This window comes from Podarcis pityusensis, assembly GCF_964106645.2.
Source record: "Podarcis pityusensis genome assembly, chromosome: 3".
Classification (NCBI taxonomy): domain Eukaryota; kingdom Metazoa; phylum Chordata; class Lepidosauria; order Squamata; family Lacertidae; genus Podarcis; species Podarcis pityusensis.
The window spans coordinates 60971353-60987477 of NC_138026.1; the positions used below are offsets into that span (position 1 = coordinate 60971353).

Genomic DNA, 16125 nt, shown 5'->3' on the forward strand with positions numbered 1-16125 from the left:
ACAAGGCTGCCTTCAGGTGTCTTCTAAAATTTGTATAATTATTTATCTCATTGACAGTTGATGGGAGGGCATTCCACAGAACAGGCTCTGCTTCCAAGAAAGCCCTCTGTCTGATCCTTGTAACTTCATTTCTCGCAGTGAGGCAGCCACCAGAAGGCCCTGGGAACTGGACCTCAGTGTACAGACTGAAAGATGGAGGTCGAGATTCTCCTTCAGATACATAGTCATATCCATCCCTTGGTTCCTGCTCCTTGACTAGATAGTAAATTCAGCATAAATATCTGACTTTTTGTAGGTTACCTGTAGACAACCAGAAATCCTGATGGCTGTATATAAGTAACATGTCTGCACTATATAAAGTACAAAATGTTGCAGTATATCCTCATCCTCTAACGTTAAGGGCTACTGTTCAGGGTTCCAGCTTACCATGCCTTCCTCCAGGATGCTAAAACTGTCAGGTGTTGAAGTAGGCCAATATATTCCCCCACATATAGTATTCAACATTTTGTGGTTTCTGGAATTTTAGTTTGTTGGGTTGGGGGTAGGCAGGCATTGTTTTGTAATTCTATATACCTGAAGGTTCACCAAGGTATGCAGATACCTATCCCCGTTGTTTCTCAGTGGCTTTGTTTTACTCCAGTCCAATAAGCATCCAACCACTTGAGTTCATCATTAAAGGGAATTATATTAATAACAACTCTAGGCCATGGCAAATGTGTCAAGAGCCCCCTGCTCAAGCATTTTGGATGTATTTTAAGAAACCAGGAGAGGTAATTCAGTTATCTTCTGTTGAAACTTTAGGTAAGCAGAGTTTGGAATATAGTGATTAAAACAACTTGAACTTACAGGTCATTTCACAAACTAGAAGTACTAGTTTATTTTGATGGAACAATGAATACTACAAAAAGCATTTGGCAGTACAATTGATTGATTTATGTATGTGACAGAGGCATGCATCAATAAATGCATTCTTATTTCTGGTCCAGTACCAGCTTAATAGCTTTTTTCTGATTTATCTGTTGACACATCTTAGGCTTCCTATGTGTGCTAATTACACCCAAATCCTCCTCCTTTTTTGAATGAAGCCAACCCCCCCCCCAAAAAAAAACCCAGTTAAAGCTATAGTTTCCGACTATGTACAAACTCCCATATCCTCTGCATTCAGTGGTCTCCCACCACTGGTTTGGAACTATCAATCCTGTATGTAGTATCTTAAGAAATACTGCATTTTGATGCATTTCCCCCCCAAACCCACTTTGATCCACATTGGTAGAAAGAATGTGATTGTTTCTTAGTAAGACAAGCAATCATTTGCAGCAGGCAGCATTGATTTCTCATATTTATTTTTATGATACTACCTGTGCAAGAATCATCCACAGTTAACATTTTGACTTCGTATAGTGGTTTTAGGAATTCCATATGTAGTTGACTGGAAACATTTCTTTCTATACTTCGAAGATAAAGATTATGTGTAGCTCAGATTTGGGAAACTGTAGGAGTTACTGAACTGTTTTCATGAGGAATTGGCTCTCCACTTTTGTATATATAGAATATCTAGTCATCTGTGGAAATGAAATAACAGTTACAGTGAATGGCCACTAATATACTATAGAACAGTACAGCCCAGAACATTCTTCATACTGACTGCACTTATCAAGGGGGGAAATGCTTCTTCCTTAAATCCTGTTCTTTGATATTCCATTAAAGTTTGATGGGGGGAGAGTGTTATATAAATGAGGCTAGTTCTGAACTTTCAGTAACACCTGAAATAACCTTTCTTCGGAAAAGTGGATGAAAGTTCTTTATACAAGTTATGAAGTGTAAATAGGCAGCTGGTAACACATTCAAACAGATTCTTATTTGGAATCTTAATTCCATAGTAGTCCATGGAAGATTATATTGAACAAGAATGCATTCTTTGAGTATTCAAGAACCTAATTAACCATCCCAGTTGTCTAGTGCTTTTGACTCTGCTTTCTCAAGCTGGGATATTTTCAAATATAGTATGCACATTTGTTTCTGTGGAGGGAGAATAATTTGCTGTAGAAGTATATTTCCTTCACATGGGAATAGTCAGATACAGACAACGACCACGTTGCGTGTGTTCAAAGCATGTGCAATTGTGCACGTGCGCATTACCGCGAACCCGGACATGGCAGAGAAAGGGGATGGGGCTTGTACACACTCCTCTGTCATGTACAATGACCTGGAACGCGACCCCCTCACAAATCAGGGGTTGCCTGTACTGTCACAATGTGCCTCTGTCTCAAGAAAATGTAAGGACCATCCGTACAGCACAGTTTTGGGAGCATAGCACCAAAGAAATCCCTTCAGATAGATTATTAGCTGTCATGGCACTTTGTTGTTTTATCTCCTTAAAAAGGTAAAGGACCCCTGACAGTTAAGTCGCGGACAACTCTGGGGTTGTGGCGCTCATCTTGTTTTACTGGCTAGGGGAGCCGGCGTTTGTCCACAGACAGCTTCCGGGTCATGTGGCCAGCAGGACTAAGCCGCTTCTGGCGAACCAGAGCAGCGTACGGAAACACCGTTTTCTAAACTAAAGAGCCCCAAGTGTTGTACCTTTCATCACTGGAGCATTTCCTGCTCTTAGGTTGCTTTGTTCACATTTTTCTGCAGCTTTTCTAGCCTTGCAGTATCTTGTTGAGAACTGGTGGCCAGATTGTGTGTGTGTGTGTGTGTGTGTGTGTGTGTGTTAGTGTTAGTGTAAAGGCTTGCTGATACTGGCAGTTTTATTTTTGACTGTTTTATTAATATGTTTAAATAGGTTTTAAAGGTTAGGCTCAAATGTGTTGGGTTTTTTGTTTTTTTTTAAACTAATCTTTTCCAGTTATCCAATAATATACCGTAAATGTGTGATATCATGGTTAAATGGATGTTGATCTGCATATGCATTTGCTCTCTGGAAATGAGCGTGTTGGAAAAGAACCTCTCGTTCTCCTGTTCCTCTAGTACTAGGAGAAGCGAAAGAGGGCTGTTGCCATAGTGCATCCATTGTGTAGCCACCATTCTGGTCAGGTGATTTGCAAAGAAATTAAATGAAGATAGATTAAGCAAACTAATTCAGTTGCCTCTAGTGTTTGCAGTGTCCCTAAACCACCCATGAATTGCATTTTCCATAGTTTGGTCTTTCCCCCCTTTCTTGGTAACCACTCTAATGGCAAAACCAGCTGTGTACATTATGAATTGCATATTGTTCTTCTTTTGTAAGCATAGCATGCATATATGTTGAGAGAGAAGGGGTCCTTGGGAGAGAAAAGAAGAAGAGACAAAATTGGTTGTAGTAGAAATCTATTGACTGTAGTGGATGAAGTAAGGGCAAACATTGTATCTCAATGAAAATAGTGAAGAATTATATTTAGTGCACACTAGTTATTAGGTAATGTAGAAGGTGTGTGTGTGTGTGTGTGTGTGTGTGTGTGTTGCAACTGCATGCGGTAAGTAAACAAATGCAGAATGTGATACTAGGTGGAGGTTTCACTTTAAACAAAAGCCCTTATGGATGCAAAGAAATAATTGGAAGGATGTGAGTAATTCCTGGTAAGATCTCAGAAGCTGTGCCACAGATGGGTTGCTGAATCAAAGGTCAGTCACTAGAAGAGGCTGGACTTCAGTGCCCTTCCTAATTTCTTGTCCTGCCCACAAGAACAGAAAAATCTACAGTATAGTTAGAATGAGGACCAAAGTGTGCACAAAGATGTCTGAATTTTATACCATCGTTCATTTATGGAATTGGAATTGTCACTCTATATCTTAATTTTTTAAGTGCAAGGATATACCAACAGCTCAGTACATAAAGCCGAGGTAGAGAACCTCAAGGCCCTGGATGACTGCTGATCCCTGATCATTGGCCATGCTGGCTGATGGGAGCTGTGGTCCAACAACATCTGAAGCAGATTTTCCCAACCTGGTGGTCTCCAGATGTTGTTGTACTACAACTCCCATTATGTCTGACAATTAACCATGCTAGCCAGAACTGATAGGAGTTGTAGTCCAAAACATTTGGAGGGTACCAGGCTCAGGAAGGGCCCCTAACTTAAAGGAATGATTTGGCCTGCATTTAATTTACCTTACGGCTCAAACCAGGTAACAAAATCTTAAGTAATCTAAAAGAGGCCTGAATTTTGAGTACACATTCCAGAATGTAAATGAGAAATGTTTAAGCAGTTGAATTGTCACATAACTGAGAATTATTGATCTTTTGAGTAGAATCTACCTTATACACATACAGGCATGACTGTTAAACAAAATAAGAAAAGAAATTAGTTGTTTCAGTTTTATTGTTGGCTATAAATATACTTTAAACACAGGCTGTCCCACGTTTGTTTCTGTGTGTGTGTGTGTGTGAACATAATAGCTTATTTTGAGTTACTATTTTGTTAATATCCTCTAGATTATAAATGTTTTATTAATGTTTTGTTAATCACATAATGTGACATGCTGTAATTGTGATGTTTAGCTTATTTTTTTGCTAATAGTATTTATAGATTGTAATTATTTTACTGATGGTTCATTAATATATTATTTCTGCTGTAGCGATATTATGTTCTGTTATTGTTATTTTTTGCTTTGAGATTCATTTGAATGGAAAGCAGTATAGAAATACAATTAACCATAAATCACTGAAGATCCTGGTTAACAGGAAGGGAAGTTTAGTCCTTGAAGTTTCCATGTCAGGAAACAGAAGGTGGGATGGAGTATGTGACAGTATGTAGTCCCTCCCAACGGCCTTACTTAGCATAGTAAAGAGTTTTCTCTGCCCTGCTGCCTGCTGCCTGTCTAAACAGGTTTAAGATATTAGGGACGCCGTAAGCACCTAGGACACATCTGAAAATCCCACATTTGCCTGGTATTCTTGTGTGAATTCTGCAGAGCATCAAGTTTCAGACCATTGATAAAATATAGCTAAACGATGAATCAAATATTTCTGATGTAGAAAGTCTCCAGTTGCATCCTTGATATCGTCATTTTTTAAAAAAGAAAAATCAGGTGTGAAACTCTGAAAGACTTATTGCCCCATAGTCTGTAGAAATAGATAGTTCCAGTCTAGATGTCCCAGTTATCTGACAGTAGAAGACAGACTTTATAGGTTCATATGTCATAAAGCTTTACTTACTGTTTAATAAAGATACTTCAGTTTACTGTTTTGCAGTTTATCCCAATGGGAGATCATCATGCCAGCTCTGGATCTAAATCTCCATACTGGGCTGAAGGAGATGTAGCCTTAATGAAGTACTTATTTATGCAGATGAGTCAAAAGACTTGTGCAATAGGATTAATTGCATTTCTAAAGTGGATGAGTTTGTTTTTTAAAAGCATTTGGCAGCTTCAAGCACATCAGCAGTCCAGCATTACATTTTTTAAAATGGCCTTTCAATTACCATAATTACAATATTGTTTCCATCTATAGATTCTGGGATTTCTCCAAGCCTGATCCACTGCTTGAAACTGTGGAGCATCATACAGAGTTTACTTGTGGCCTGGATTTAAGCTTGCACCACCCGAGTCAGGTAAGAGAAAAGAGAGTGTCTTCTTCTTTTTCCTTATGTAGATGGAAACATCAACTGTAGTTTATATAAATTAATCCTCACTTATAAGGGCAATAGAAATTACTCTCTCTGACTAGAGTCTGAGTGGTAGGTTATCAAAACCACAGCTTTGTGTCCTAAGCACTGGGTGCACCTGTTCTACCTCTGGACCCTCAGAATGTGTGAACATGTGTATTGGCCCCAGGTCATGCAACTTGCAGACATTATGCTTACACATGGAATACACACAAGTCCCAGTTACCAAACACAGTGCTTTCCCAGGAAATCGTCCATTAGGTGAGCTGATGGTTTCCATGATTTCCTATGGGAACATTTCTGATTTGTGATCTCTCTCCCATGGTTTCTTAAAATGGCTGCAGCCAGACAGTGAAGCGCAAACAAGTAAGGAAGTGGGCAGACTCTGGCTGTTCGGTTATCTGAATCAACTGTGCACGTAGTGAGGTTTGGGTAAAGATAAGTGAATTTTAAAATAACAAGCAGGCAGATAGTGGGACCTGCTTGTATATGCATAGCATTTCCTTGGCGAGAACGGCATCCGAACAAATCCAATATTAGTATATGGATAGTGTAGACTTAATTATTTATTTTCTCTAACAGCTGGAAAGGTTGGAAGGGATTATTTTTTTTCTGGCACCTAATCAAAAGCCACACTCCTCAAACTTCTCCGGGTGTCCACAGGCAGAATCAACTTGAACCCATTGGTCTTTGGGGAAATGGTGGTTTAATTTTTTTTTATTTTTTTTAAATAGAATCAGTCCCTTTTGGAAGGGTCCATGAGAGAATCCAGTTATCCCATCTTGCACTGCAGCAATTCATCACTAGCAGTTACTGTGACTCTTAGTAGAAAAAAAGTAACAAGCCAAGTACAGTTGTACCTTGGTTGTCAAACAGAATCTGTTCCGGAAGTCCATTCAACTTCCGAAAACGTTCGACAACCAAGGCCGGGCTTCCGATTGACTGCAGGAGCTTCCTGCACGCAATTGGAAGCCATGTAAGCCCCGTCGGACATTCGGGTACTAAAGAACATTCGCAAACCGGAACACTCACTTCTGAGCGGCGTTTGGGAGCCAAAACGTTTGAGTTTCAAGGTGTTCGGGATCCAAGGTACGACTGTAAAAGCAGCTTATTTTATTAAACCACATTTTGTATATATCTCACCTGTCAGGATATAAATCCTTCCATGGCAGCTTATAAGTAACATTGAGTTATATATTTTTTCAATGCATCAGGATCCTTCCCACAAGGCAGTTTATGGTACATCATGCTCTGGGGAGAAATGCAACTATTCACCTGGAGCAGGCCCTGAAGTAACATTTCTTGCCTCTCTCCTGGAATCCTTCCAACAGAGCTGTTAATGGTAGATGACCCTGCTTGAGGCTGTGTGTGTGTGTGTCCAGCTAGAACAGCCCTGAGGTGGTCTTCCCCTGTCTCCCTCTCTGTCCTGGAATCCTTGCCACCCTTTTAGAAATTGCATTTCCCCCTCAATTTTTTTGTGGAGACATCACTTTAAAATTTGTATAGCATAAATAGTACCCATTTAAATAGAACGGATGAACTCCCCTGCTCTTGCTTCAGCGGCCAAATTCATCTTTTCTCAGCTGAATATGTTACTTTGAAGATACAGTGAAATGAGGGAATGTTTCTTCGCTTATCATAAAGGGGTTGAGAGGATGGTATTTTAAGACTTCTAATGTAATAAGCCTGAATAACATTCAACCCCAATGTAAGGGAAATAAATGTAAGTCCTGGGAACTCTTTCTTTAATTCTGCGCCTAGTTTTCATCAGGCCTTCTCTTATGCTACTGAGATAATTGGCTACCATACCTAAATGAATGCTTTCTGTTGAGCAAGGTTTTTTTCTATAGCTGTTGTCTGCCTGAAAGCAGGACTCGCGGTTTGAAGGGGTGCGCACAGGAATATTCTCTTGTAAAAGTTCTGTGAAGTATGAACCATGATTCGGTTTTCTAAATTGCAGTTTTTAAATTTATTTCAAAAGCAGCTGTAGTAAAAAGAATATACATATATTCTATCTTTGCACTGAAGAACAAGACACATGCAAATACACAAGTGTTACATTCTGTGAAATAAATTGCTCAGGGCATCTCTGAGATTAAAATTAAATTCCAGGTTTGGACCCCCTAGAGTAATAAATTTATCCCTACAGAAATCAGTGGCAAAACCTACATTGATTTTAATAGTGCAGGTTTTTAGGACCAAAAACAGCTACTGACTTTCCTAGAGGCTCACTTTGTGAGGAACCACTTATATTTTTAAAAAGTTATTGTTAAGTGGTATATAAATCTAAATAAATAAATAAATAAAACGTTGATGGGTAAGTAAAGTAGCCCTACTTTACTGGCAAGACCTTCTTTACTGGCAAGACCAATTACCACAGCTGCTGCTCTTTCTGCATCTTATGAGGAAACCACCCGCACACTTCTGTTGCCGTGTTAGTAGCTCTAGATGTTGAACAGAGCTGTTAAACTGAAGCAAGAGTTATTTCTACGTGGGTATTAAATATGCCATAATTTAAATGTGCAGGAGTTTTCTTTGTTGCCTGTACCAAGTACCCCCAGTCAATCTATAGTATTCATTTACTTCACCATTAATTTATTGTGTGTTGCACAGCACCTTTTCGTACATGAATGATTCTGTTGAACTACTGGCAGTTGCAATCATGAAGTCTGTTATATTTAGAATTGGAGACATGAATGCAAAATATGCAAGCCTGGGCTGCAACGTGCTGATAGAAAGACAAGGAAGCATATATACACTTAGATGGGCCTTTGTCAGTAAAACAGCCATCATGCTATTTTTGTGAACTGGTAATTGAAGCTTTCAAAAATTCTGAATGATTCCTGCCAGATCTTCTAATAATAATAATGTTGATATTGGCCTACAACATTCTTTCCAAGGATTTATTTCTCTTCGGGATAATAGCGCTAAGTTTTATGTCGTTAAAAATTGTTCATCTTAATTTTCCCCATTGCCCAAGTCTATTTGTTCACGAATAAGTGCAGTCCTAAACATGTCTACTCAGAATGAAGCTCCATGAGTTGAAAGGGACTTAACACCCAGTTAAATGAGAATAGGGTTGCAGCTGGGAAGAGCAATCTCCTAAGTTTAGGAAGCCAGTGGAATGTACACAGTCTTAAATTAAAGCCAGCACAAGCTATGCCTATTCCCCACTATATTTTGTTGCAAGACTACTGCTGGATGAGCCTGGTAGAAGGAAAACAATCCTTTAAAACAGAGTTTGACTTATACCACCCTTTTTGCTAGTGTGAGTTCCACCAGATTGCCCAATCACATGACTGAGCTGGAAGAGGTTTGAAATAGTTTCTCTCCTTGCTCCACCATGCCCCCAAAATGGTGACTTATGCTGATGTATGTTCTGCCATCTTAAGTTCCACCAGCTGAGCTCCAACTGAACCACCATTGCACCAGTTGAGTTGAGTTGAGGTTATGCCACTATGACAGCATAGCCCTGGTTCAGCCAGCACAGCCCAAGGTCTGACTAATCCAAACCTGCTTATCCTGCTGGAGCTTGGATTTGGATTGCACTGTGAGTGTGTTTCCTGGGCCACAGTCTCCAGTTCTTGGCACAAGTATATCAGCTATTCTTGTAGGATATTTTCCCTCTCTCCTTAAGCACTGAGAAGACAGTGTGTCATTCAGGTAATTTCAAAAGGCTGGACAGATTACCTTAGGTACCAGAAAAAGACTGAGCAGCAAAATAAGACTGTAATGATAAATGGCTAATTGGGGACCTGTCAGAGAAGTAAATCAGCTGGCGGGTCAGTGAAAACTAGTGCTAATTAATGAATGGCAACTGGCTTCTACGCTGTTGGTAGGAAATGGTGTGGCAAAGAGAGAATTTTTAAAAATGGGATGACTTTCACTTCAGTAAACTGAATTTTGAAGTTTGTCAGCCTACATTTATTCAGAATTTGTATTCTCTGGCTTTGGAGGGAAGGAAAGGCTTGATTTATGTGCTGCATAATTCCAAATTCCCTACCAGCAGTTTAGTTGGCATGAGAGTAGGAAAACTGCACCATGCTAGTAAGCGAGTGTTCCTTTAATTATTTGCTAGCACTAGCAAATAGCCCTTCACTTTAAATGGGAGTGTCAGGGACAGATTACTGGTTAGATTCTACAGTATTTATTGCCAGGTGTGGGAAGGGGAAAAAACACAGTTCCAAAGGGGGTTGTTCTTTGTTTAAGTAGCATACTACTTATTTAGTAGTATAGCATAACTATTCCTGTTTTATACAGAACTCAGGGGAAGGTCAGAAGAAAAGAGAGGGGTGGCCCTGAAAATATATATTTGTCCTTTCTGCTACAGTCTGCAATACTGTAGAGCTTTCTGGCTGCTGCACTTATGATTGTCACGTGAAGGAAATGCAAAAGATAACAGCACACCTATCATCCATGTGTTCTTTTCCTTTCTTGCTTCCACTTTTATCATCCCCTCCAGCAGTGATGTTTGGAAGTAAGTGTTAATCCTTCCACCTCAATCCCAGTTGAAATACTCTCCGCAGATCCTTGACTCAGATTACTAGTAGTAGTACTTATATAGCCAAAATGCAGCCACAAAGAGCAACAGACTTTGGAAACCCCCAAGGTTTGCAGAAGTACAAAGAAAAAGCAAATAAAGGAGTAAAACAACCCCAAAGTAGTCTAGTGAATACTGAGCATACTCAGTGGGCCTAGGAGATGGCATCTGGCCAGACCGAGCCATGAAGAGACACATTGCAACATTTTGTTGCTGGTACATTTAAATTGCCACTCTTTCTGAAAGATACGTAGATACGTAGAAGCAACTACTAAGGGCTTGCACTTCTGCATGTTTTATTGCAGACAGTGGCAATCTTAGCATGCCATTCACAACTGAAATAAGAAACAAGTATTTTGTACTCTGGTGTTGATATCTACGTGTAAAAAGTATTGCGAAGAAGTACTCCTGAGACAAAACAAACGGCATAAGGCAGCTGTCCCTTGTGTATTTCTCAAAGGAATAGTAATTAGTAGAACTACGTGGGATTACGGCATAACAGAGGATTCCTTAGGAGTGGGGAGAGTCTCTAAAAAGTCTAACTCCCTTTAGCAATATTGATTTTTTAAAATCCCCAGAATAATTAATCACAGGGGAAAATAATTTACTACAATTCTGTTTGTTTATAATATTATAATCAGTTACAATTTTCCTTAATGAGTCTGTACTTAGTTAATTTATGATAATTCATTGAGCAAATGAAGAAGCATTACTTTCCTGAGTCAATTAGCTCTAATCCTTAATCAGTTCTTACCTTTAATACTTGGTATTACGGATAAACTCTTAATACTGCAATTCAGAATTTATCGTAATTAATTCACACAACCGTTTTCCTAATCATCCTCTTCATTCCGACTGCTCTGTTTAATCAATTTCATTCTGCTTTCATGAAGGGCTAAAGAGCTATAGCAACCCTTTCCTTGCTCTCAGGTAAAAATTATTTAAAGGTCTTCTCTGTAGTCCAACTAAAGTTAGAAGGATGATACAACCAAAGATTCCCGGTGATTGGCAAAACCTAGCCAGTTAGGAGCATAAGTCCACATTAATACATATACAAGTGGAGGTTTCATAACAATCCACACCCATTTTCAGCCGTGTCTTCCGTTCTTTGGCTCTTGGCCCATTGTGTGCCTGCACACTTCGATTCTGCCACTTGTATAAAAGGTTTCTGCCTCTTCTGCATCATATTGGGTGTCACGTGTTGCTTTAGCTTGGGTGGTACCAGCTCCTAAATCACTCGTGTGCAGTGTGGACACAACCTGAGAAACCATGGTTTGCACTTCTGTGCTCATACTGGGTTACCTTCATCAAGTTACAACCATAACAATGGGGATGAGCTATCACCAAAACTTGTGCAAATGGATGATATGTCTATGGTTGCCAGTCCTGAGCTTTAGGAGTTCAGTGGGTTTCAAATCCTAAAATGCAAATACTGATCAAACATTCATGAGCCGTTAATTGTAATTTCCCCTTTGTGCCTTCTTAAGTGATACAGCGCCAAGCAACAAGCTTTCTCTTCTCAATCCCATGTGTTGCTCCTTTTATAGCATAAAGATTTTAATGACATAAAACTGTGCTCCCTCTTGAGAACTGGTTTCTGTCTGCCTTCCAAGAGCACACAATTATTTATCAGAATGATTTGCTATTGACGTTCTGTTTGCTCTCATTGCTTAGCTACCCTTAAGTTTTCCCTTGTACAGTCAGAAACAAGAGTTGGACTGAATTGTACAATTTGCTTCTCTGAAGTCTAAATTTTGCAGGAATCCTGTTTGCTCTCCCTATGTTTTGATGAAATTATTGTCACTGTATTTGCGTTCAGGAGCTACTGCATGATGCTAATTAAGTTGATCACAGGTGGGAATTCCCCAAGGATTTTGCAGATGGCGTTTTATGTATTGTTTCCTCTTGGCAATTGAACATGCCAGAAGAGACTTATTTGCTTACTTGTATCTGAATATGATGCTTATGAAACCGGGGGGGGGGGGGGAGTTGTCAGTGAGTGACAAAGCTGTCATTTTAAATGGAGAAGAAAAATCATGAATGATGGGGAGGGTGGGTTGTTAATTATACAAGACATTCGTTTCATATACAGATAATCTTTTTCATCAAAACTATGCTCCCTAAATAATCAATTCGTTCTTTCACAATTGGGACATATAGCAACATAATTTATGGCTACAGCTTTTGTGGTTCAAACTGCTGTCTGCAGTACATTATAGATTGTAAACTATTTTGAGGGTTGGGTTGTTGTTGTTTTAACAAGCAAGCAGTGTATAAATTTGATGAAGTAAATAAAAAAATTTCTGTGTTTTAAAGTGTTTTAATGCTATTTTACATTGTACATTTTAATGCACATTTTACATTGCTTTGAGGAGCAAGGGTCAGCTATCATGTTGAAATGATAGATTACTAAAGGTGACTCTTTTTTTAAAAAAAGCATATGATGGTATTCAATTAAATAATTAGTGCAATGAAACACAAATTTCTCCCCTTGCATGAACCTCACACTGTCCCTATTCTAGCTCCAGAGGGTTGGGAGAAGCCAAGAACAGATTTTGGGGTGCAGAGGAAGAATATTCTATTGTGCAAGTAAAAATCATTGCATTGAGAGAACATTTGCCTTGGCACTATGTTGAAACAATTGTTTTGGATGTATCTGAAATTGTCTTTTTAAAATTTATTTTTTATCTATTTCAATGTCTGTTGGCTAGCATTGTAGGGATGCTGCATTCAAGTTGGCAAGGAGAATTACTGCTGCAACCATTAAAAATATGTGTGCCAAACTATCAAAAAATCATATGGGTTTCTCTTCTAGTTCACATCATGACAGTTTCTTGTTGTGTTCTTCCCCCACACTAGTAACTCCTAACTGTCTAAAATGGATTGTGTTTGCTCTCCATAGGTGGCAGATTGTGCTTGGGATGAAACGGTGAAAGTCTATAGTCCATCTTCATTGATAATTCCATCATAGAAAGAGATTCTCCATGGAGGACAGCTGATTTGGAAGAAATTGCTTCTCCTTTCTCAGGGCAAGGCAGAACTTTCGTGGAATGCATTGCTACAACCTTATTTTAAAATATGTCCTTTGATGTTTTAAATCAGGGGAAAGAAATCTCCAGATGTTTTATGATTCTAACTCCTATAAGTCCCATCCAGCATGGCCAATGACCAGGGACAAGTTGCAGTACAGCAACATCTGGAGGACTATAAATTCCCCCACCCATTGAGATCTACAGCTAACATATGACTTCTTTCACAAAAACTGTGTTGGACCAGTAAAATAATAACAAATTAGCTGGACAGACCAAAAACAGAGAGAACTCTTAGATATGTGTAGAGTATCTTGCAAGCATTCATGTAAAGACTGGGTGATTGGAACTGTATCTTGATATCTACTGAGGGGGGAAATGCAAATCATTGGTGTTCAAATTAGAATTTATTGTACAACAATGTAGCATCTACCTGATGCCTATAGCATTCAATTAATTTTGTTAGAGATACATTTTACAATTGATGTTGCATTATAACATTCTACAATGTTGATGTACAGTAAATTACATTATCTAACTCGGCTTTGTTGAACTTATGTCATTTTCAAGTAACTATTCTTTAATCAGAAAATAATTTGTTTCACTTTGTCTGTGGGTTCTATGAGGGTCGTGCTACAGTCATTTTCCTGAGTCAACAAATTTGGGTTCGAGGTTCAGAGACAGTTGTGCCTGAAATAGGGTTGCCAACACCTGAAAGATAAAATACCTATTGCTCCCTTTCCAACACCAGCCAGGTGTTCTCAGGGAAGCATGCAGAGGGTCTTCCATGCAGGTATGTGTAGGCAACCTCCTGATGCATACAAATATTTATGTTCTGTGGTGCTAATCCCAATACTGGCAAAATATGAAAATGAGTATGCCGTCCTACAATATGTACAAGGTTAAAGCAGTAGCTTTTTCTATGCAGCTTTTCTACAAATCACTTTGAAAAATCCATACCCACAAATCCAAGATGAATTGGTTCTCTGCCAGAGGCATTCAGCCTACTCAGATTTTGGCTGTTGGAACTTTGCACCCTATCAAATACAGTACCGCAAACACTCCAAGAGAGGCCTTGGCTTCCACTACAGTAAAGGTTTGCAAACTGGATTGGAAGACTGGAACCATTTTGTTTGTGTCTTGGCCATGGTAATCTGTCACATTACATATCAGTGATCACTGATGAATAGCACTGTGTTACTGTGTCCTAATCCTAGTTTTAGATTAATGTACTAGGTAGGGAAAAGCTAAGATACAGGAAGTCTTCACATAATTGGGAGAAGATCAATAAATGGGATGATATTATAGGAAAAAATATTTACTAAAACTTTTAATAATTTTAATAACTTTTAAAACTTTTAAAAATAACACTTATGGGTCAGACACACAGCTGTTATCCTTTTGCTGCCAGACATCTGCTATATATAGTTTTTTTAAAAATCTGTTAATTGCATTTTAAACTAAAAACTTTAGCCGACCATAGTTTTGGTTTTTTTTTTAAAAAAGTATCGTATGGAGTACAGTGTCTTCATACCTAAAATCATCTTACGTTATACAACAGTATTGACTATGGGATGGACTACCTTCTTTCAGTTGTGGACACAGACCAGTCCAGAAATATTTTCAGGTGGCTGGGCAAAGCAATCCCAGGGGAACCCTTGCCTGTATACATAAGGAATTGCATCCACTTTTCCGTAAATCTGTCCTTCATTTGCCCATTGCTAGCTCTATGATGGTACATAAGATGTAAGGTAAAAAGGTAAAGGACCCCTGGACGGTTAAGTCCAGTCAAAGATGACTATGGGGTTGTGGCGCTTATCTCGCTTTCAGGCCGAGGGAGCCGGCGTTTGTCCACAGTCAGCTTTCCGGGTCATGTGGCCAGCATGACTAAACCGCTTCTGGCACAACAGAACACCGTGATGGAAGCCAGAGCACACGGAAACACCATTTACCTTCCCACTGCAGCGGTACCTATTTATCTACTTGCACTGGCGTGCTTTCGAACTGCTAGGTTGGCAGGAGCTGGGACAGAGCAATGGGAGCTCACTCCGTTGCAGGGATTCGAACCGCTGACCTTCTGATTGGTAAGCCTAAGAGGCTCAGTGGTTTAGACCACAGCGCCACCACGTAAGATGTAGAAGCAGTTCACGCCATCCTGTTGTTCACAGTGACATCCTGTGTTGTTGTTCAGTGTCGAGAGACTGAACGCTGCAAGTAACGATCTTCATACGTTACCAGCTCCTTTTGTTGCAGAGAGATGCATACAAGGGCCAGAACGCCAAAGTGACCACCTGCAATGTAATAGCCAATATAATCCCAAAGACCATTTGCCAAAAATCCTGGACCTTTGGACAACTCCACCAAAAATTAATTCTCTACTTTCTTGAGATGTAGCTTGAACACTGGTAAGCTGTATGTTAGGGTTGCCTCCTGCTTGGTTCATTTTTTAGTCCCAGAAATATCTGGTATTTTGTGATGGTGATTATTATTACTATAAAGAGGTCTATTATTTTGGGAAGAGCAGAGATTGCTGTATTTTAATTCTCTCACCAGGAGGCAGTGGAACAGATGAAATCCGTAATAGCTGTTGCTTTTTCATTTTTGCTATTTTAGCTATGCCTACAAGCTGAATACTGTGTCTGGGTGTGCAGGAGGCGCCACTGTTGTCAACTGAAATAGGGATCTGTGTATACCTTTTATGCATACCTGTGCCAATTAATCTTGTCCCTCCATGGCAATGAATGGATATGTCTATTGAGAAGAGCTTCATGCAAATTTCACATCTCCTGAACTGGAACAAATTTCAGAATTTGTTTACTATTTAACAAGTCTTTCTTCACTGTATTAAAAACAAAAGTTCCATTTTCTGTTTTTATTGATAGGATCTTGCAGGAGACTGAAGTGTCACAAACACTTGCAAATTTATCAACCGAGAAATTGCAGAGAACCATAAAATGACTGCATATAGCTTTTC

The 16125-nt window shown here is 39.3% G+C and overlaps 1 protein-coding gene across 1 annotated transcript in view; it reads left to right on the top strand.

Annotated features, from left to right (window-relative positions):
* Nucleotides 1-13689, top strand: part of PEX7 (peroxisomal biogenesis factor 7) — a 52704-nt gene extending 39015 nt beyond the window's left edge. The window contains exons 9-10 of the mRNA XM_080999750.1: nt 5429-5528; nt 13025-13689. Coding sequence (XP_080855876.1) covers nt 5429-5528; nt 13025-13093 — 169 coding nt within the window. The 3' untranslated portion in view covers nt 13094-13689. The remainder of the gene's footprint in view (nt 1-5428; nt 5529-13024) is intronic.
* Nucleotides 13690-16125: the final 2436 nt, after the last annotated feature.